At 46.7% G+C, this 23,212-nt stretch overlaps 1 protein-coding gene across 5 annotated transcripts in view; it reads left to right on the forward strand.

Moving 5' to 3' along the window:
• Positions 1–16,952, forward strand: part of DLG3 (discs large MAGUK scaffold protein 3) — a 62,386-nt gene extending 45,434 nt beyond the window's left edge. For all 5 annotated transcript variants that reach the window (XM_058536097.1, XM_058536098.1, XM_058536099.1 and 2 more), the window contains 10 exons: positions 5,968–6,144; positions 6,389–6,464; positions 7,269–7,368; positions 10,957–10,998; positions 12,317–12,367; positions 12,899–13,000; positions 13,598–13,770; positions 14,167–14,276; positions 14,621–14,712; positions 15,829–16,952. In XM_058536097.1, the coding sequence (XP_058392080.1) occupies positions 5,968–6,144; positions 6,389–6,464; positions 7,269–7,368; positions 10,957–10,998; positions 12,317–12,367; positions 12,899–13,000; positions 13,598–13,770; positions 14,167–14,276; positions 14,621–14,712; positions 15,829–15,935 (1,030 nt within the window). In that variant the 3' untranslated portion in view covers positions 15,936–16,952. The remainder of the gene's footprint in view (positions 1–5,967; positions 6,145–6,388; positions 6,465–7,268; positions 7,369–10,956; positions 10,999–12,316; positions 12,368–12,898; positions 13,001–13,597; positions 13,771–14,166; positions 14,277–14,620; positions 14,713–15,828) is intronic.
• The last annotated feature ends 6,260 nt before the right edge of the window (positions 16,953–23,212 follow it).

A 23,212-nucleotide genomic window follows, 5' to 3' on the forward strand; every position in this document is an offset into this window, starting at 1 on the left:
TAAGGGATTTGTGAGGCTTCTAGTCTCCCAACACACCATCTTGTCAATAAGCTCGAACACACGGGATGGGACCAAGGTGCAGAGTGGTTAATTATGGTCTTTCTTCAGGTGTCTGGAGACAAATAGGTGTTGCTTTATTTTTTCCTGCTCATTCTTTTTTTGAGTAAGAGGTAGACAAGGTTGGTTGCTGTGTCATCTGGGCCTTGCACGGGTAGGGGCCTTGGACAGTCCTGGGACAGTGATTCAGTCTGATTTAAAAGGGGTGGTGTGTTATCTGCCTTTGCCTTTCTCTAGTGCTCGCCCTAAGGATAAAAAGGGGCGAGCAGCAGGCTATATCCATGTTGTGGAGAAAGACGCTCCTTCACTCTCTTACCAGGCCTACGTGAAGCATTTGTAACAAGGTGCCAATCCCTGTCACTTCCTTACGTTTCCAGACTGTTCCTAAGAGACTGTCACTGCTGGATGGCCACAGTTTAGCATGCTTCTTAAAGATCTTAGGTAGATAGATGATATTTTTTCAAAATTTATTAAGGTCTAATTTACATATTTTTTGATTACATGAGATATATGTCATTTGAAAGGTGGTTTGACTTTACTACTCAGGCCTGTTCTGTTTTACTGGGTTACTTTCTGCATGAAAGTTTAGCCTGGTAATTAATGATAAAAAAGCCGAGGCAATGAAGTTGATCACACAAGGCCTACCAAGTGAAGGCCAGACTCCTTAGCTGGACTACAGGCTGTCCACAGGCATGCCCCGGCCTGCCACTTTCCTGAGTGCCTGCAACGCGGCCAAATGCGGGTGGTGATGACCTCGGCACACGCTCTGGGCTGCTTGCCTCGAAGCCTTTGCTCACGCTAGTCCCTCTAGCCGGAAGGGCCTCTCTATATCTCTATCTTTTGAAATCCTGAACCGTCATCGAGGCCCAGTTCAAAAGTCAATACCTCCTCATAGCTTCCTCAAGCTAGATGTGATCTATGCTCCCTCTGAATGCTTTTAGGCTTGGTTTATCCTGCCTTTGTGCCTCTCGCTACAACATACTCTGTCAGATAGCACACTCCACAAGGCCAGGACTTATTTTGCTTCTGTGTCTCCCATCTGTTGAACACAGTGCCCCACACAGAGTAGACTCAGTGAGTGTTACATAATGGAAGAAAGGTATTTTCTAGACATAGCCAAGTGGAGAGTTAGCTTTTTTTTTTTTTTTTTTTAATGTGACTGTGACTTAGACTTCATGAAGTTTTTCTGAGATTTAAGAGCCCTGATCTGAGAGTCGCTTACCATACAACTCTAGATGAGGCCCTGTGCCTCTCTGGGCCTGGTTTTCATCGTCTGTGAGAAAGTTTTCTAGCTCTTTGTCAAACAAAATTTCAGCAGGAAAAGAGACAGTGGATTTAGAGAAAATCCACATCATGGGTTTGGAAAACAAATCAAAATCATGATAATGGAAGGACTGTTGAAGGAATTGGGAATGTTTAGCCTGGTAGAGAAGACCTAGGAAAGACTCAGACTCATTAAATGTTAGAGCTGGAAAGAAATTTGGAGAATACTGAAGGAATTTTATTTAATGCAGAGGAAATGGGACAAAATGACCTCTGAGGCTCCAATGTTCTGCAAAGCTCTTCTCCCATTTGCACTTGTGATTGATAGAAAAGGAAATTATTGTTAATCATCTTTTACATTCTCAAAAGAGAATGATATTATAGTTCAGAATTTCAAATTCAAGTATATTATGCTGCTATGTCTTTAACAGAATTATAGTTTTAAAAAAGCATTGTCCATTCTGTTGTTCAGTATTCCTCATTCACAAATTCTTCAAACAAAATCCAGATAGACTTGGGTACCCCTTTTTATTGGGAAATTGCTTTTTTTGCCTTGTTTGCCGGGGAACTTAGAGCCAAACATGTTCCTCATCAGAAATAAATGATGCAAGCCAGGTGCTTGGTACATCGATTCTCCATTTTTGTGTGTGGGTGTGTGAGGAAGATTAGCCCTGAGCTAACATCTGTTGCCAATCCTCCTCTTTTTTGCTGAGGAAGACTGGCCCTGAGCTAACATCTGTGCTCATCTTCCTTTACTTTATATGGGACACTGCCACAGCATGGCTTGATGAGCGGTGCATTGGTCCGTGCCTGGGATCTGAACCCACAAACCCTGGGCTGCTGAAGCGGAGCACACGAACTTAACCACTACGCCACCGGGCCGGCCCCTACTTTTTTTTTTTTAAGTGCCTAGAAGAGTGCCTAGTCATATTAGATGCTCAAATATTTGTTTAATTAATGAAGATCCTTAAGAAAAGAATATTGTATCATCATTAGAATTATTAGTTTTGAAGAATAGTCAATGATATGGGAAATAGTAATGGTATAATTTCAAGTGACAACTAAGGTTGCAAAATTGTATGTTTGCAAACACTGTGCTTTGGACTTAGTGAAATTTGGGAAAAAATTTCCCAAACTTGACCTTCGGCAACAGCAGTAAGAAGCTGGAGTACATATGGTAAAGTTGATGTAAACATGTCTTCTACATGTCAGGAATCCAATTATTGGTAATTTTTTAAACACCTGAGATTTAAATAAAACTAATATGCCAGTTTACTTCCAAGATGAATTTCAGATACCTTACAATATTAAAACACATATAGCATGAGCTAAGTAAAAGGTCAAATTGACAAAAACTTGTATTTTGGGGTTTGTGTGTTTATTACACGGTATTATACAATACCACAACAATATGAAGAGTGGTTTTTTCAAAGTTATAGTAAATGTGATTTTTCTTTTTTTAGACTTATGTTTTTCAAATATTCTATAGTGAGCTTATATTATTTTAATTAATTAATTTATTTAGTTTTGTGTGAGGGAGATCAGCCCTGAGCTAACATCCGTGCTAATCCTCCTCTTTTTGCTGAGGAAGACCGGCTCTGAGCTAACATCTTTTGCCAATCCTCCTCCTTTTTTCTTCCCCAAAGCCCCAGTAGATAGTTGTATGTCATAGCTGCACATCCTTCTAGTTGCTGTCTGTGGGACGCGGCCTCAGCATGGCCGGAGAAGCCGTGCATCCGTGGGCACCTGGGATCTGAACCTGGGCCGCCAGTAGCGGAGCGCACACACTTAACCGCTAAGCCACCGGGCCGGCCCTAATTTAATTTTTAATGCAATCTGCATATGAATAGTTTAAAATCTCAAATATTACAATAGCATATGCAAAAAAATTAATCCCTTGCCTATTCTCTCCTTTTCTTGCTCCACAAAGGCAACTGCTTTCAAATATTTTAGCTGTAGCAAAAAGAAATAGTAAATCTAAATAGCCCTCTATATGTTAAATCATGGAGCAACAAAATAATAAGGACATAGAAATAGAATCAAATAAAAAATTAGGCATGCATTTCCACCAGGAAAGAAACAAAAAGTTTATAGGAAAGGAAGGGTAGTCATCCATGGACACCGTTTACATAATAATATAAAATTAAATTTTCTTTAACCAAAAAATGTGGTATAACTAAAATGGGAGGGCAGGTGAGAAAGGATGGGTGAGTACTATAGAAAACCAATATATAATCTCTAAAATGTTAAAAAAAAAAGACAATAAATAGCAAGAAGAAGCAGTTATTTAGAAATGTGTCAGAAAAGAAAAAGAAACAGATAAAATATTTGAAAGCAGTTTCTTTTTAAGCTGACTTACACATTTTGAAAGTTGTAAAAGGAACATATGCCTTTGGTTAAAAATCAAACCAAACAGTGCCGTGCCCACCGTGCCCGCCACACCCTGGTGACTGCCGGCGTTCTTGTTGACTTGGATCTGCACTTGTTTTGTTTTTACTTAGCTCGTGCTATATGTGTTTTAATATTGTAAGGGATCTGAAATTCATCTTGGAAGTAAATTGGCATATTACTTTTACTTAAATCTCAGATGTTTAAAAAATTGCCAATAATTGGATTCCTGACATGCAGAAGCCGTGTTTACATCAACTTTACCATATGTACTCCAGCTTCTTACTGCTGTTGCCAAAGGTCAAGTGTGGTTCTGGGAGGTGCTAAAATGTATATTGGATTGTCCTTGTTATGTTTCAAACTTGTAACCAGTAAACTCTCCCTTCTAATCTTCTACAATCTCATCCTAATCTCTAATTAATTTTAACATCTTCTTTCCTTCCCTCCCCAAACTAATTTGTGCTTAACCCATGTTCTGTTGTTTTCCTTACTATGTTTGTTTTAATCTTTGAAGCTCATAATGACATTTGGTGTTTCTCATTGTCACTTAGAATCAAGTCTTCACCATGCATGTCTTCGTAGGAACATCTGACAGAATGCCTTCCTTGCTTTAGGAAACTTGGTTTTGAATGCAGTGTGAATGCGTTCATATTTGATTCTGTCACATAGAGCCTGGAAAGAAGCTGGAGGACAGAGTGCCTCCTTAATCTGCTGGCCTCAGCCTCTCTCCTTACTGTTTTGAGTATGTAAATTGAGGGAGATAAAAGACTTTTTGTCAGAGTTTGGATATTTTCATTTTCAAATAATCTGACACTGATTTCTTAAGGATTCTGTTTCAAGAAGTTTAAAAAGTAGATGGGTATTTCACTCTCTACAGTTTTACTACATTCTGTGTTTCATTTGGGCCTGCACATGGGGAAATAGTCTGTTTTACCACTGTTGCAGGTAGAAGTCTAAGTCTTGGAACTAGATTTGGGAAGTCCACTGGGCTGTGTGCCAACCGGTTACCAGAGAGTATGGAGAAGACAGGCAGAGCCTAGATTGCAAGTAGGAAAATACAAACTTCTCACTGAAATCACCCATTTGTGGTGACTCCATGTGAGGAGAGATCCAGTGGATGAGAAAAGTAGACACTTTGGTGCAGGTGAGTTTGTTCCCTGAGCAGGGAACTCTGGTGTGAAATACCAGCTTCACCAGAGCCGAAGTCAGCACTGGATCCTGAAGGATTGAGCTTGTAGCTTTGGTTTAAATTTGCCTTCAACACCCCCCACCCCTGCCATTATCCCATTACATACATATGAGGTCGGATTAATGTTCCAAAGGCTCTCTTGGTGTGTCACTTCCCTACTCTCAATCTTTAGAGGCCACTGGATCAAGTGTACTCAAGGCCTTCCAAAATTTGCCCTAGACCTTTATTTCCATCCTCATTTCCTATGACTCCCAGCTGCAACCAAGCTGGTCTCCTCCTTTTTCTCAAGCCTGAATGGTATAGTTCCCTCCCCACCTTTTCCCACCTTCCCCTTTATCTCTTTACTCTGCATGTCTTGTCAGAGGACCTGGGTTCTGTCCCAGGTTAGTTAGGTGTGTGAGCTAGGTCAAATTATTCTTCCTTCCTGAGCATTCGTTTCCCCCTATATGAGAGAGAGAGAGAGAGAGACAGACAGACAGACAGATAGACACACTGAATGAGGAGACTTCCTCATAGGGTTCCTTTCAGCTTTATTATTGTGTGGGTCAGCGTCAGCCTTAGCTTTTTCCTTGGCTGCCCCAGGACACAGGGCCCTTTTCTCTTTTGTGTTTCCATAGCATTTACCATTCATTGTTTGGGATCGTAGTTAACACATTTTTATGTCCTATATTCAACTAGTTTTTGAAAATATGTTTGTAAACTGAGAAGGCCCATTGGTAGAGCTGAGTTGTTTCCCTGGGATGTGGGGGAGGGAGAGGACTACTGAGCATGTTCCACTTTGGACTTTCACCTTGTGTCCAAAAGCTGGGAGGAGATGGGACTTGTGAAAGATTTTCTCTTATGCCCCTTGTTGGGAGAATGGGATGTTTCTTTGAGAAGGAGGCACATATTTACAACGTTGGGATTAAAAGAAGGATGCAGTCTTCCAGAGAATTCCATCTGGTCTGCTGTGAGGCCTGTGGGTCTGTGCTGACTCTTTGGGTTGGCCTTCCTCCACCATTGTTCCAGAGTGCCAGTCTCCTGGCATTTAGGGTTGGGATGATCACTTCATCTTTCACTGTGCATTTCAGGGCCCTGTTTGATTATGACCGGACTCGGGACAGCTGCCTGCCAAGCCAGGGGCTCAGCTTCTCCTATGGTGATATTCTGCATGTCATTAATGCCTCTGATGATGAATGGTGGCAGGCAAGACTGGTGACCCCACATGGAGAAAGCGAGCAAATTGGCGTGATCCCCAGTAAGAAGAGGTGAGTTGTCATGACCATGAGAGAGGCCTTCCTTGCCCTCCCTTGATGTTGGTTTCTTTTTCCCTGTTAAACTCTAAGTTGCAGAGAGCAGCGGATGTGCTTTATTACTCCTCTTTGGTAGAGAGCTGGTGCTCAGGACGTGGTTATGACTCAATGAGCCAAAAAGTGGCTGCTGTGCCTGCTGCAGCCCACTGCTGAGACCATGCACGGGCAGTAACAGGACCTCTTTCTGACTCCAAAACAGGGTGGAAAAGAAAGAAAGAGCTCGATTGAAAACTGTGAAGTTCCATGCCAGGACTGGGATGATTGAGTCTAACAGGGTAAGTGGGGAAGGAAGTCAGCCAATATGTGAAGAGGAGTAAGAAGCTTGGAGTCTGTCTGGTAGATAAGAGAACTGGGGAGTACAAAAGAATATCTCTTTTTCAGGGGGCTGGCTCTGTCCTGTCAGAATACTAACTGCTTTTCAGAAAGCAGAGAGAGGGCACTCAAACTCTCTGGCCAGTCTGTACTCCTCACCACTGGGTAACTGGCTCTTGAGGTGTGTTGGAGTTGAACTGTCTGGAAGGCTGACTTGCTTGGAGCACATGAAAGCACATGTGCATGTCTCCTTGGCTGCAGACTCTGTCAGAGCTGGGGGACCCTGAACAGAACCTGGCCTCGTCGTCCAGTGAGGAAGGCCAGCCACAGAGCTCCGACTGCCCTTTAGACCAAATGAGGCATGAGGGCTCTTGCCATCCACCCCTTTTCTTCTATGAGCTTCGCAGGCCAAAGAACTTCCAGAGTAGTAGAGGAGAGATATGGAGTAAAAGACTCTGTGTATATCAGTGGCACCTTAGGGCGTGTGTCCAGGAGGCTACAGTGATCTTTGTCCTTTAGGAAGTACCAGTGAGTGCTGTGAGTCTGGATTCGGTAGCAACCTCTGCCATCCCTACAACATTTTCCTGTAAACATAATTTTCCTCTTACATCAACTTTCATTTAATCTCATAGACTCCATTTGTGAGAGATGGTCTTTTATTTAGCTCACCATTGTCTCCATTTTAGTTTTTCTTGCATGCTTTAAAACCCATTGTTCTGTTTTTTTTTTCTTCTGTCCTTCCCCTCCATCTTCATGTTCTTTCACAGTCGATCAAAACGAAACGTAAAAAGAGTTTCCGCCTCTCTCGAAAGTTTCCATTTTACAAGAGCAAAGAAAACATGACCCAGGAGAGCAGCATACAGGAACGTAAGTAGCAGCAGGGTACAGAGTGCAGACCGCCCACAGCCCCGCCCTCTCGTCCTCATTCGTACCTCCCCTTCTGAGAAGACTGGGAAAGTGTGTGTGCGTGCGTGTGTGTAGCTATGTGTGCGTGTGCGTGTATGAGTACCTGGTTATTTGCAGAGTCAGGGTAGAAACCGGTCTGCACAGGGAGACGTTGGGTCTTTTTTGTCCAGCTCTGGGCTCTGAAAGAATGTTGGAGGCTCTGGGGTGGAACTGGTTCCAGGGCTGGCCTACCAGGAAGTCCCTGGCACGGGCGCTCAGAGCGCCAGGCTGAGCTCTAGTGTGGCAGTGATGAGTTCTCAGCCAGTGTCAGGTTTAGAAAAATGGTTTTGAAGAGACCGAGGTCTAGGGACTCAGTGTTGCTCTCCTGGCTTCTTTCTTTTGTGTTTTCTTTCCCTTAACTTCACTCATCTGTGTTAAGAGAAGAGCCTTTTCTTCCCTGGACGCCTGGAGTCGGGCCTGCTTCTTGAATTACATGCATGTGCATATGCACACAGGATGTCCACACGGCTCTAACAGACTCACCGTTATCCCAGAGTGACTACAGAGCCAGCTTGCAAAATAAAATCCTTTCTGCTTAAGGGAATTGACACAGAAGGGGCATTACTCAACTTTGTCCAAATAAAGATTTATCAAGAAACACAAAGCTGGTTTGGTAGAAAAGGCCATAAAGCTGAGCTAAGTGAACTTTTAAGAACCAGTTTAATCCTGAGAAATATTATTATTCTACTATATGCCTCAGAAATTAACTGTTCTGACTCTAACTTTAAACACCAGGTCAGGCTGGTGAACTGAATCTCATGTGGCTCATGGTGAATTGTAAACCTCTCCTTTTCTGCCTCACAAGGGGGGTCTTGGGGTCCTGTGCTGTTGGGACTGGCAGGAAACTGACTAGTTCTGATAGGAAATGTCCTTTTTCTAGGCCAGCCTGATTCATGGTCATGGTATACATAGATCGTTGCTGTCTGGGGTGGTAGCCAGTAGATACAAGGCTGCCCTCATCCAGATGGAGGTTAGGACTCACAGTCCTGGGTAGCTCAGTAAGAAGCACTAGGTGCAGTTGGTTCTGCTCATGAGTAGTAGGAGATGGTCTGAGACAGAGGCCTGAGGTGAGGTCACCACAGTTTACCAGACGAGTCCCAGAGCCTCTGCACTGAGCCCAGCCTGGGGAGGGCGCGCTGTTGGGTGGCTCAGCTGAGGTGAGGGGTTGCCCATTAGATAAGAGTTGAAACTGCCTAGTGCTTATTCTCCAGAAGCTGAGCTTATCCCCTGTGGTCTACATAACTCAGACTGCATGAAGCCTTCCCTGAAGGGTTTGGACAGAGTGAGTCAGTACTGCGCGCAAGCTCCTTGGGATGATAATTCTGCCTGCCTGCCTGCCACACACAGATGTTTGCTCTTTCATGCACCCTCAGAGGGAAACGGTGATTTCAGGGGCTGGGCTCTATAACTACAAATTTAGTCAAAGCAAGTGCTCCAACCCTTGGGAAGTCACCTGTCCTCTCAGCCTACAGGCTGTAGGCCACCTCAGAAAGGTAGTCCACTCCAAGGCCCTCTGGCAGCACATAAGGCAGCGTGACGTCCAGGTATCTTATCTGACCTGGGACATTCTTTCTGCAGCAAAGTTCTTAACCTCACTGTAGTTAGAGGTCTTCATAGTATTTCATACTTCTGTCACTAATGCTCACCTGGCTCTGTATTCTTCCTTCCCCTTGTCTTTTTCCTCTACTTTCTTTCTTGTCCCCCAATTCTTTCCCTCCCTCCCTCCCTCTTTGTCCTTGCTGTCTGTGAAATCAGGACTTCCCTGGGTTAAGTGACGATTATTATGGAGCAAAGAACCTGAGTAAGTCAAACTTACACACCATTAACTATATTTGTGGCATGAGTGGAGATGCTGGGGTTGGGGGTGTAGGGGACGTGGGTAAGGGCAAAGGGTGAGGGGAGGGCAGTGTTTGTGATGGTACTACCGCAGGAGGAAGTACAAGTGTCTCTGAGTGTCACCTTTTGCTCTGGATCCCTGGTACCCTAATAAAAACCTATCATTCATGTCTGTGTTTTCCTTTTGTACCTTGAAGTGGTAGGGAGCCATCTTGGCATCCCACCTTAGAAGGGAGGTGGGCAAGGAGTACTTCTCCAGAGATGACCACTCAGCTCATCTCTACCCTGTTGTTGAGGTGAGGGGTGCCTGCTGGTTGGATTCCTCTCTTAGTGACACAGTACTAAAGAACTGGGCTTAAGAATGAGCTGTTTCGGTCTCTAACTAGGGGCAAGAGTCCTGTGAAGCCCTTTACCCAAAATACATCTGGGATGTCCCAGCAGGTCCAGGGGCCTCAGCAAACAGCTGAGGGCCGGCTTTCCGCACAGCATCTCTAATGGCCTGAGCTGGTAGGGGCCTCAGCAGCATTTATGGACCATCTATATCTAGTACTTTAGCTCAGGAAAACTCTGACTGACCTCTCGTCTCTGGAAAATACTCCTAGAGTAGAAAATGAAGGGACCTAGATGACAGGGCCTTAGCGTCCCCGCTGTGTGCAGAGGTGTACACACACACTGCCATGGTGGGTGAGGTCTGTCAGCATATACTCTCCTTCAATCAATAATAGAGGCATGAAGGTAAAGGAGCTTCCTCATGGAATTGCTTAGAACCTAGCCATGGGTGGCGACTCAGCCAGTCCTTCCAGGGGGCCACAGCATATCACGGTCCAGAAGAGTGTCGTCTTGGCTGAAATGAGCAGTGTCTCCATAGTTTGTTGTGTCCATGTTTCATCTTCATTCGCCTGTCGTCTTGGGAGTAGTGGGCTTTGTTTGGGCCAAACTTTGCCTTGTGCCTCCTGTGATTGTGGCTGCTCCGCCCACATTCAGATGGGGGCAGGTCCCAACGGTCTGAGACAGGAGGGCTGTCTTGTCCTCCAAGTGTTCTTCTTTGTTCATTGTCTCTGTGTTTTGACATGTCTGTCTTCTAGTGGATGGAGGAGTACCCCCCTTACCACTGAGGCCAAGCCTTCCTCCTAGGTAGTGGTGGCAGGAGGGCTGTTGTTCCCACTGAATGGTCAAAACATTGGTCCTTAGTGACTGCTCAACCTACCCAGTGCTTAGCCTCTTAGTTCTGGAGCACCTCACAAATCTGTACTTCAGGGGCTCTATCTGGGGAGGAAATTCAAGTGCAGCCTGGTCCCTGGCCTTCTCTTTGCTACTGTTGCTACCTTTCCTTTCCTATTGTGAGCCTTGGAAGATGCATTTTGAGATAGGGTTTGGAAACCATCCAAGTCAGTTCTTTTGGTTCAGATGAAGAGGATGCTGCCAAAGAATGGAAGGCTTGTAGTGTATAGGGAGGGACTTGGCAGACCAAGAGGGCTCTGGGGACAAGTACGAGGTGGCCGGGGACTCAGGATTAGAGCTGTGCCTCCCAGTTGGTAGCCTGGATGTGGCAGACCTGTGGCCTGACTTGGTTGGCAGCTCAGTGTCTCGCTCCTGGAGTATTTGAGTTTTGTGCTGCGTGTGACCTCTCAGTGGTGTGTTCTGAATTGGAGTCTCTTTCTTGTTGGCTTGCAGAGGGAGTGACATCCAACACCAGTGACAGCGAAAGCAGTTCCAGTAAGTGTATGTCATTCTCCCCCATGTCATGTAGCTCCGCCGTGTGTCCCAGCCATCCTCATTCCAGCGTTGCACGGCTGCCATTTCTGTTCAGAGGCTAGTGCTTCTTTTAGCCGTGTACACTTTGAGACCCTGGAAATGCTGTGGCCATTTTGTCCTTATGGGATGGGGTTTAGGCCGTGGATTACAGGAGAGTGTAAGCCCTGCAGTTCTGGCCAGGCCCTGACTTAAAAGCATCCCTGGGGCCCCGGGAAGGGTGAGCTTCCAATGAGTAAATTCCTGCCGTGGGCATTATGTGCTGTAGGTACTGCCAGTTTTACAGATTTGCTCAGAGATCAAAAGAAAGATGGCTCCTGTGGGATATTGTCCTGAATTGCCTTTCTAGGTCGCTAGGACTCCTGGGTTAAGGCTTGGTGTCCTTGCCTTTTAGCTGGGTTAAATGATCAGGTAACTGCCCAGTTTTCCTCCAGAGATCCCGTGAGCAGGCCAGAGAAGCCACAATTCAAACCCCATGAACTTTGGGAGCACTGGAGCACGGGAGCAGGAGTTGTGGCTGGAGGCCTTGTAAAATCTGCCCAGGAGTCTTAGGCTCAGAGGAAGTCTGTGAGCAGGCATCCTGGGGCTTGATGTAAATATCGCTGCCTTCCCTGGCACTGTCGCCAGCCACTTTGGGACCTCCAGGCACCCACGACCAGGCGGCTTGGCAACTGTTTTAGGAAAAGCTCATCATTGCCAGGATATATGGAGCTCTACCCTGAGGAGAAAGCAGGGCTCAGCATTGCTCTTAAAGGGCACTAGGGACCTTAGCCAAGCTTTGTGCCACTTCTCTGGATGCTTCTTCCAGTGAAGGGGGAATAGGTAGACCCTTAAAAGGGTGAAGTTAGGCTGCAGCTTTGGGGACCTGCGTGAGTGCCCTGACTCCCCTGCCTATAGATGAGGGGACACGGGCAGTGTATCTCAACCAGTTGAAGCTTCCCTGTGATTCTTACAAGTTGCAAGAGAGCAACTGAGCACAGTTGACTGCTACCTATAAGAACAGGTCCTGAGAAATTGGGGTGGTTTTTGGTGGAGGCTTCATGGCTTCCGGGTCATATCTCTTTGCTCAGCTATATTTCACTGAATGAGAGGACTCCTGACTCCTGTCCCAGGGACAGTGAAGGGCTTCCTGTGCTTTCTTGCCAGTGGGAAGCAGAGAGGCCCATGGGGCAGGTGTGAGCAAGTACCACTGACAAGGCTGTTTTCTGGCAGAGGTGGGGGTGAGGTGAATGTTGTAGGGAGACGAGGACACAGTGCTAACGTGTCTCCTTTTTTTTTGCAGAAGGACAAGAGGATGCTATTTTGTCATATGAGCCAGTGACACGGCAAGAAAGTAAGCCCCCTTCTGAGAGTCTTGCCTTCAAGCTAGTCTCATGGTCACGGGGCCTCCTTCTCTTCTACTGCTCCCTAGTGTTATAGAGAAGGGGGGAAGCCACCCAGTGTGCGCCCCTCACTACACCTTTGCTCGCTGCCAGGGTGCCTTCCAAAGGATAGGACGGATTTACAAGGATGGCAAAGGTCGATTTCAGTGGGTGTGGCCACTACTAAAAGAGAGGTCCTGGTCCCTCCCTTTGATGGCTGCTCTGAAAAAACCTTGCTCAGCTGCGGATGCCCTTGCAGAGATTTCTCCTGAATCCTTTGGAAGGGGAGATGCTTCTGACTTCAGACTTGCCTTGGACTTAGATATTCTCAAATTAAAGGCTCTTTGATGTGTTTGTAGTTAAAAGCCAGAGAATGGCCCCAGATGCTCTGCCCTGTCTGAGTGGCTGCTCCAGAGTCTCCGTGTTCTAGGCAGACGTGGAGGTAGAACAGGCTGTTTGGTGGGGGGCCTTGCTCACTATCTTCATGATCTCTCTCTCTCCAGTTCACTATGCAAGGCCTGTGATCATCCTGGGCCCAATGAAGGACAGAGTCAACGATGACCTGATCTCGGAGTTCCCACATAAGTTTGGATCCTGTGTGCCACGTAAGAGCCCAGGAAGGCTTTGGGAGTGAGGCATTGCTGCCCTAGGAATTGTTGCTCTGATGTTTTAAGGAAAGGATCTGGGGCCAGGTTCTAGGATTCTCTGGGAACAGGGTACATCTCACACCCTGGAAGAGATTAGGCAGCAACAGATTCCCCCCAAGCTGATGGGGTTGGGAGAACTCAGACATCAGGCTGGCCTGCTCACTCCCTTTGAGAGAAGTCTGAGTGGTGATGGTCGGGAATGATTGGACAAACAGGGGGGCCCAGCCCAAGTGGTGTTGGCATGGCCTGCTGGATGGCTTGTTAGGTTCACTGGCTCCGCTGCCAGGTTTGGCACCCTCTGCCAGGCCTTGGCCCTGGAATCTCCACCTTTCTGGGCCAGTTTAAGCTAAAGCAGATAGCCCTCTGTGTGTGAGACCTGATGGTTAGAAGAGAAGTAGGCAAGACAAACTTCTACTCAGCTGCTTTTTCCCCCCACTCATCTGAAAAACACTGGAATGGCCCCAGGACCCAGGTGAGAGAGGAAGAAGTCAGCTCTTTTGGCCTGGGGCAGGTCATTTGTCCTTGGGCCACACAGAGTTTCCTTTCTTCCTTCAGATACTACCCGGCCTCGACGTGATAATGAGGTGGATGGACAAGACTACCACTTTGTGGTATCCCGAGAACAAATGGAGAAGGACATTCAGGACAACAAGTTCATCGAGGCTGGCCAGTTCAACGACAATCTCTATGGGACCAGCATCCAGTCAGTGCGAGCAGTGGCCGAGAGGGTAAGGAGGGAGGAGATGGCCCTGCTAGATAACCCTCACAGGGAACGCAGAAATGCTCCTGCCGAAGTTCCGCTTGGATCCTCATCCTTCTAGCACAGGGCCTACAAATGGCACTGCAGACTAAGCCGTGCCCACTCTGCATGTTCCCAGCCCCTGGGTGGAGGTGTCTGTCACCCCAGAGCATCACCCACCTGAATAGGGACCCCTCTGCAGACATGGCTTTTTCTGGCAGTAGGAGCAAAATGTGGAGCCTGGGTACCTCAGGGGTAGAATCTTCTAGGTCTCTCTGGGTGGCTCTGGGTTCCCCCCAGGTGGATGTTTGGGTTGCCACTGGGTAAGTGCTTGGGGTTGGGTAGCAGGGACTGGGTGGGCTGATGCAAGTCTTTGATTTTTCAGGGCAAGCACTGCATCTTAGATGTTTCTGGCAATGCTATCAAGAGGCTGCAGCAAGCACAACTTTACCCCATTGCCATTTTCATCAAGCCCAAGTCCATTGAAGCACTCATGTAAGTATTTGCTGGGACTCAGATACTCCCAGCTATGAGAGGGCCCTGGAAAGGAAATAAAAAATTAAGTGATTTGTTGGGTAGTGGTGAGACTCAATGGAAGCTCAAAGGAAAGTCTGCGCCCCAGCTCTGGGTGCTGAGGGCTCCTCCTGGTTTGAGTGCCTGTGCGTGTATTCCCACTTGGGCTTTTACATCTGGAAGGTTTGAGAAAGATGTTGAGCCATTGGCCACTGGTGCTCTCAGAGGGCAGCTGAGCAGATTTTCAGGGAGCCTGGAACAATCTTTTACATTAATCAAAACACAGAATCTAGTTTGGTACTATTTTTCTTCTGTGTCCTTGGCAGGGAAATGAACCGACGGCAGACATACGAACAAGCAAATAAGATCTATGACAAAGCCATGAAACTGGAGCAGGAGTTTGGAGAATACTTCACAGGTAAGAATCCCTGCTGCCCGGCTGGGGTGACGTGGGACCAGCCAGATATCTATTTTATCAGTGTCTCCAAGAGCCTCAGACACCTCGCACAGAGTTTCTGGATGCTCTTGTGCTCAAACCTTTCCAAAGTACTCCAATTCCCTCCATCCAACCAGAGCAGTTTAGCCAGTTTATAGTGTCAACCACCATCACCAAACACTGCCTTAGATCATTATGTTCATTTTGTCCTCGTGTCCCTAGTAGACTGTAGGCTCCCCCTTTTACTTTATTCCCCTCCCTCCCAACTCCCTCCACAGTCCAGTACTCGGCCTTGCATGTTTTAGGTGCTGAATAAACATTTGTTGATGATGACGGTTCCTTGGTGTGGTATTCAGGTTGTCTGTCAGCATGTGTGTGTGTGCACGTGTGTGTGTGTTGTTTATATAGTCACCTACATTAGAAGGTCAGTTCCTAAAAGGTTGGGAAGGTTTCTATGTAATACGTTGCTTACCTTTTAAAGTACAGTGACATGTATGTGCAGGTCGGTGTTGAGTGAACTCTAGCTGGTGGTGCTAGTAGGTTAACCAGGGAAAGGATTCATAACTGTATCTCACACCTTGGGCTTTAGAGCTCCCTTTACGATTAGTGTCCGTGTCCTTGTTTGCCGGGCTGACATCTGACATAGAGCAGATGTGACGGCCCCAGGAGCACTACCTCTTGCCAGAAATTGTGGCTTTCAGCTCTTTCTCTGGATAACTCGGATTTTCCAAATCTTCTAGTAAGGCTGCTTTAGAATTACCAGCTGCTGGCCTCATGGCGGCCAAGAGCAACATGAGCTGCAAGGTCTGGCATCTAATGGGTGCTTAATAAACGTTTTTTGAACAACACATTTTCCTATTCTTTGCTGCTTAGTCTCACTGTCTCAGCAAATTGACTTCAAGCCCTGGGCTTGGAGTGCCTCCCAGTTTCCCTTGCTGCCCTAGGCTCACACACAGCCAACTAGGGAAACCAAAGCCCGCATCCGTGTGCGCGTCTTGTGCCGGGCTAAGCTGTAGGATTGTTGGGACAGGCTGGATTGCCGGGGCTTGGGGGGTGCCATGGACCACAGTAATAATTCTGTTTTCCTCTTCACTTTAGCCATTGTACAGGGTGACTCACTGGAAGAGATTTATAACAAAATCAAACAAATCATTGAGGACCAGTCTGGGCACTACATTTGGGTCCCATCCCCTGAAAAACTCTGAAGAATCCCCTCCAACCATTCTCTTGTGAACAGAAGAAATCAAGTCCCTCTTCCCTCCTCCCTCTTCATTCCTGTCCCCACGGGGAGAACAAATGACTACTGTTCTTGTCCCCTTTTTTAGATATGTCAAAAAAAATTGAGTTTTCTAGTCCTGTTCTGTTTTTTTTTTAATTTTTGTTTTGTTTTAGTTTATTTTTTGGGATGATACCATCTATCTCACTCATCATGTGACTGTGCCCATTCCTGCATGGACCTTTCCCAAGCACTAGCACAGGTGCAAATCCATCAGAGTCATTGTTTTCATAAAAACCAAGCAGAAGCGAAGAGAAGAGAGGAGGACTGATGGAAAGACAGACTCTGGACAGCTGCACGGCTGGTGAAGTGAGCTCAATGCACCACGTGATGAGATGCTCCTGGGCATTTCTACCTATCTGTACTGCTGTCATGCAGCTCTGAACGGTGCAACGTAATGGCAACAGAAAGTATCTTATTTATATATAGATATATATATGTAATTTATATAAAATATATAGAAATTATTATATATATATATTATACACTCTCATATAATATATATATATTCACACACATTTGGACTAGAAAATCTATGGAGACTTCATCAATGGTACTGTGTTATTAGAGAAATGCTTTAATTTTCATATTCCAATCAGATGGCATCTTCTATCCCAACTGGTTGGGGAGGAATTGAAAATGGTAGTAAGTGCTGTACGACGGGCACTCGCATTTGGTCATTCTCTTGAGAGCTGGGGGATCTCTAGGAGGGGGTCAGCCAGTGGCCTGCGAGAAAGGGTTTTTGCCTGGGGGTGAGAGGGTTCGAGACGTGACCCTAAAGCAGCTGCTGCCCTTGAGGTGCAGTCAGTCCTGTGTGTGGAAAGAGAGAATGGCTAACGATGCTCCATATTAAATTGCGTATTGTTTTATGCCACCTGATATGTCTGCATGAGAGGTTTCTTTTTTGTTCATTTTTAAGCTGCTGTTAAACCAAAACCATGTTGTGCTACTGTGTCAGCCTTTTCATTATTCCAAATTTTACTTTTACTATTTAAGTGAATGCGTAGAAGCCAATTGGACAGTGTTCTAAAGGCTCATGACGTTCTGGAGGAGCCGGGCCTGGGGCTAGAGTAGGTGACCAGGCTCGGCCCTCCAGTCAGTGGAAGGGGCAGTGGGGGCTGGTGAGAACTGAGAGCAGGAGCTGGGGCTCTGCTCTGTGTTGCTGTGTGTCCCTTAACTCACCTGCCAGGGACACGCTGGGCTCAGCTGAGGCCCCTTCATGGGCCCACCGACAGGGACAGGGGGTCACTTGCCTTCTATTTCTGTGCTGGGCAGTGGGACAGCACTGGGCTTGGCCAACCACATAATGAGAAGTTTGATTTGGGTTTTTTTCACCACTGCTTCATCTGCCCTACCCCAGCCCCCTCACCAACAGCTGGGAGCTTACTGTTTCTTCAAGGAGAAAGTAGACTTGAATGCTGTCAATTTGAGCTGTAGAGCTAAGATTCTCTTACTGGAGAGATGTGAAATCTTGTTGCTTTTTCCCAGAGTCAGACGGCAGCGATTGTGGTCAAGGGAGTTTTTCTCTGACCACAGATGCAGGTGGCAGGGGTGGCTCAGGCCCCACCCCACCCCACCGTGCTCCTTTGAAGCCACCATGCCTCCCTCGCCTCCGCACTGGAGGCGTGACGCAGGGGAGGAGAGCGGAGACATGCTTGGCCCTAGGGTTGAGTCTGGAGTTTCCTAGCCCCCTGTGTTATGACCAGTGCAAACGATGCCATGTTGAAGAAGCTTTGAGCATGACCAGGCAAATTTAGGAAGTGTGTTACCAGTTCTCCTACCAGCATAATGAGGCTAACTGTCAAGTGTGGGGCCCAGACTGAGGGTAAAGCAAGGGCAGCAGCTTTCCCTGGGCCGTACGCTGGATGAAGGCAAAGAGGGGCAAAGTGATGGCTGACTGTGACTCTGGTGGGGGGGGTGAGCAGGCAGTGCTGACTTCTCTGATGTTAGTAAGTGATGTGGTCCGAATGCTGCTTGACCCTCTACCCCTCCCAGGGAAGAAAAGCAAAGATTCAAAGTAAGCATGACACTAGTTGGTTTACCAGTGTTCCTTCCAAGGAGACATATATTTTTTAATAAATGATAGTTGCAATGAACTGTGGCTCAGAGACCTTCTTGAAGTAGTTGAGAAGGGAGGGTGGGGGCACAACAGTGGGAAAAATGTCCCAAACCTTTGTTTGGGGGCCAAAAGGCTCTCTACTGAGTGACCATCAGTTGACAGGGTCAGGCATTCCTCTGGATGGTTCTAGACCCCTGTGGTCCTAACAGATCCTTTGTGAAAGTTATGTGCTCAGTCTTCCACCCCAGCCCCCAAATGCTGCCTCAAATAGCACCAATCAGGCGGGGGGTGGGGGATGTCCACATCCTTGGTGGCGAAATGCTCACATTCTTCCAGAAGGTACACAAGGAGGGAGCTGCCTGCTGCAGCAAAGATGTTTGTTAGAGAAAGCAGGGGCCAAGTTAACAGCAGAGACTAATAAATATGGTGAGAAAAAGCTGGCCTACTAGTGTTTCCAGAAAGCATTGAGAGCTCAGGGGAAAATGAGGGTGAGATGGGCCCAGTTTGCAGAGCAGGGTAGCAGTCATCGCTGAAGCCCTCTGAAGAGAGGAGGAGCGCTTAGAGCAGGTACTTCTGACGTGGCTGATGTTACTGCAATTTGTGTGCAAAAGCGAGAGGAAGTACTGCCGGAATGAAGGTCAAGAGCGATGACTGAGTGAGCGACCCCGATATGTGGGGGCTGAACCACAGTAAGGACAGGAATCCTTACCTGTTTGCGGTGCTGTACGGTTTGCAGGGTGCTTCCTTCCTTTCTATCATTTGCTAGAAGGCAGCTCGACAAAAGGGAGTCCCCAAAGTGCTCTGGGGGTTTAAGGAAATCCAGCTCCTAAGTGCAAAGGGAACAGAGAGCTGTCTTGTTAAGCACACTGTGTTGAGACTCTGTCTTCACAGCTGCAGTCCCTTCTAGAGGAGGCATAGCTGAAGAAATTTCAGCCCCAGAGGGGAGATACTGAGCAGCTTGGAAACCACAAAGGTAGACACCCCCTGACCCTAAGCTCTGCTGTGACCTGATGGCTGGAGCCTCGTCTCCCCAAGGAGCCAATGCTGGGGTCACCCCAGTTCTGCTGCTGACAACACAGTGAATCACACCTCGGTTTCTCCATCTCTAACAGACCTTAAAACATTCATAGGATGATACTCATGACTACATAAAATATTTGTTCAGATACAAATGACCAACTTTATCTTAAAGTGAAAGTGCTTCTAGAAATTAGCTAATGAAAGCAAAATCTTTACCCAAAACAAGTGTAGAAGTTGTGCTCGAGAATGAAGCTAATATGGATGCATAAGAAAGTGGGAGTTGAGCTGCAGGTCTGGAAAGAGACTAGAGGGGAAGTATCCTGAGCGGGTCAAGGTCAAGCAAAAAAGGATGGGACTGAAAAGGGACACCAGAGTCGAGCAGAAAGGTCAGTATTAAAGGACAATGGAGCCCTTTTCACAGGGACAATGCTTGCCTGATGCCAACCACTAGAAGCCCAAGGTGTCAGAAAACCCTGTAGAAATGAGATGAGTGGGTGTTCAGAGCGCTGTTAGCTTTCTCCAGGCAATCCAGCAACTGAGCGCCCACGTTAGAAGTGCGCCTAGATGCCTGACAGACTCTACCTGGGCCCTGGCAGTAGTCATTCTGTCTCAGCATTCCCAAGTTTCATCCTTCATCCCTGTTCCCACCTAGGATTTTATGGCCTTGCTTCCATTAATCCTTTTATCCATTCAGTCAGTTCCTTGGCACCTCTAGGACATTTTATGATCACTGCAAATAACTATTTGAAGCTCAAATTCCAATTTCCTCAAAAGCCCCTCTCTTATCCCATCACTTTCAAGAAATAGCAGAACTGGCTCCCGCACGCCTTGGTTCCTCCCCCAATGAACAGGGTCTTGATACCATGTGCTTTGCCAGAGAATAGAAGAGCTTCTTCAGCAATGAAGCCCCAACTAGATTTTATCCTCAGAGCTGTGCCTGTTGTCGCAGTCTGATACCCCCTGGTGGTTTTCCCGTTAGACCGAAAGAACTACCTGCGTGTCCCATCCCTCTCCTGCCACTGGCACTGTAACCAGAAGTATCTAGCATACTTTGAAGGACTGGAAGGCTGGTGGTTTGAGAAGAAGGATTCAGACCTGTCTGCTCACAGTGAAGAGCTTGTGCAAGAGGATATTCTCCTGACCTTCCTGTCCCCACAATCATCCTCCACTTAGCTGACAGAATTAGCCATCTAAAGAGCTCTCCCCCTCCTACCAGGCCCTGTTACCTACAGGGAAAAGTCCAAGCTCCTTAGCATGGCCCTTCTGCCATCAGGCCTTGGCCTTTTTCTCCTGCCTGACCTTTTGCTGTGTATCCGTCTGCTCCAGCCATGAGTTGCCTGAATGCACCACAACCGCATGCCTTTGCTCAAGCTTCTTTTTCTGCCATCAATGCCCTCGTTGCTACCCCGTCTTGCTTACCTGATTGACTCCTCTTAATATTTTAAGACTCGATTCAAGAATTCCCCTCCTGTGTTGCCTTTCCTGAAGCATCTCCTTTGCTTCCCTCCCACCCCATAGGTCAAATTGACCATTCCTTCCTTTGTGCTCCATTAGACCCTATAAAAACTTTTGTCATCAGTGTAACAGCTAACATTTATTTCATGTTTACTATGTGACAGGCCAGTACTGTACTAAGTGCTTTATGCATTTTAATTCACTTATTGCCAAAAACAGCCCCATGAGGTAGATGCTCTTATTATCTTCATTTTCCAGATGAGGAAACTGAGGCACATGGAGGCCACACAGCTAATAAGCAGCAGAACTATGAGTCACACACAGGCTGTGGCTGCAGTAGTTCTGCTTTTAAGCGCTACACTGTGTTGCCTCTCACTTTGCTACACTTGGAACATTTTGATGCCCTTATCTCTTCTTCACATCTGTCTTCCTCTCCTTGACTCCTCTTTGAGAACAGAGACTAAGTCTTACTCATCTACATATTCCCAGCATTTAGCACAGTATCTCACACAGTAGGTGCTCAGTAAAGGAGAAGAGATGGGCCAGTCTTTGGCTCACCCTTGGAGGGAAGAGATTTGACTAGGCCCAAACCTGTGGTGAATATGAATTTTGTGTTTTGTTTTGCAGAGAGCTTCCATTCTGGAGTCCCTGCAACTTCCCCTGGGATCTTGCTCCATCAGTTATGACTCCTTTTCATCTCCAAGCACTTCCTCTCCTTTAGCTCCTTCCCCTTCTTTTCACTCTGCGGTTTTCTCACCAAGAACTGAAGAGTCTCCCTGCTCTGCTCCCACTTCCTGACCATCCATTTGTTCATTCAACACAAGTTTACTGATTGCCCGAAAGCTCTCAAGATTGGCCATGGCCTCCCAAGCATGACATTCAAAGACCCCCTTCCCAGCCTTAACGTCATAGAAAGATGAAAATGCCACGTCCCTGTTCTCACTGTTGATTTCATTTGTCTCTGGACCACTTTGGCTTTTCCTTGACTCTTTCACTCACTCTTCTCCCACCTCATAGTGCCACCATTTCCCTCATCACCTAGGCCCCAAACCTGCTTTCTCTCCTTTGGTCTTCATATCCAATCTCCTACCAAAACTTGTTGATTCTTTACAATGTCTATTCAAGCTAGTCCTTTGTTTGCATTATCACTGGCCCTACCCTCGTAATAACAAGAGGCAGGCTTGGTGAGCACTTAGTGATAGGCATTGGGCTTGGTGCTAGAAATACAGGGGCAAATCAAAGAAGACAGTCTCTGCTCTCAAGGACCTCATAGTCTAGTGGGGGAGGGCAACAAAGAAGTAAGTGACTGAGTATATAATTACACAATGTGCCAAACGCTATGAAGGAAATGAATAGGATACAGTGATAGAGGATAATATAGTGAGGGGGCCTGCTTAGGGAAGGTGCCCAGGGAAGGCTTCTCTGAGAAGGTGACATTCAGGTTGAGACCTGTACGATTAGTAGGATCAGCCTGGTGGAGGGGGGGTGTGGGATGCAGGGAGGGAAGTATTTAAAACCCTCCCCTGGCCCCAATCTGCCTTTCCAGCATTGTCTCCTGATGTTTCTCTGCAAACCAATCTAGACTACTTGCCTTTTTACCTGTGGGCAAGGCCTCTGTCTAGAATGTTTCCAGTCCCTATCTTTATGAAACCTTTCAAGCTCCAGCTCAAGTGTCATTTTCCACGATGAGGTCACTGGTCCCTCCAGAAGAGCTTCCCTCTTCCCTTCTTTTGCACCACTCTAGCAGTTAGTTAATACTGAACTTAACTCTGTTCTTCCTTGCATGATATACTTCTCCAACTAGACAAAAAGTTTCTAGAAGGCTGGGAATGCATCCGGTGTTTCTTTGTATCCCTCACAGCAGCTAATAAGTGCCAGATACTCAATAAATGATTGTTGAATGAACTTCCCCTTTCTGGACCTCACTGTCAATCTAAAACATGAGGAAGTTGCACAGATGATCTCTAAGGCCTCTCCTAATGATGATGATAAAACAGAATTCTAAAGGACATGTACTATGCCAAATCCCACACAAAAAGTCACTTCATGCCTTTTGCAAATTTTCAGTTCAAAAAAACAAATGAACAGTGATGTAGATGACATAGAAGGCTTAAATACAGCTGCCAAATGACATGGCACATGAGCACGTTAGGTTTATACATAATTAAACATTACAAGGGCCAGCCCCGTGGCTTAGCGGTTAAGTGCACCCACGGTTAAGTGCGCACGCTCCGCTGCTGGCGGCCCGGGTTTGGATCCCAGGCGCGCACCCACGCACCGCTTCTCCGGCCATGCTGAGGCTGCGTCCCACGTATAGCAACTAGAAGGATGTGCAACTATGACATACAGCTATCTACTGGGGCTTTGGGGGGAAAAATAAAATTATAAAAAAATGTTGAGTAATAACTATCCTTTAAAAAAAAAAGAAAAAAAGGGCTGGCCCCGTGGCTTAGCGGTTAAGTGTGCGTGCTCCGCTACTGGCAGCCCGCGTTCGGAACCCCAGGCGCGCACTGACGCAGCGCTTCTCCGGCCATGCTGAGGCCGCGTCCCACGTACAGCAACTAGAAGGATGCGCAGCTATGACATACAACTATCTACTGGGGCTTTGGGGGAAAAAATAAATAAATAAAATTAAAAAAAAAAAAACAAAACATTACACACAGACAAGACTG

This window comes from Diceros bicornis, chromosome X (genome assembly GCF_020826845.1).
Source record: "Diceros bicornis minor isolate mBicDic1 chromosome X, mDicBic1.mat.cur, whole genome shotgun sequence".
NCBI classification, from domain to species: Eukaryota; Metazoa; Chordata; class Mammalia; order Perissodactyla; family Rhinocerotidae; genus Diceros; species Diceros bicornis.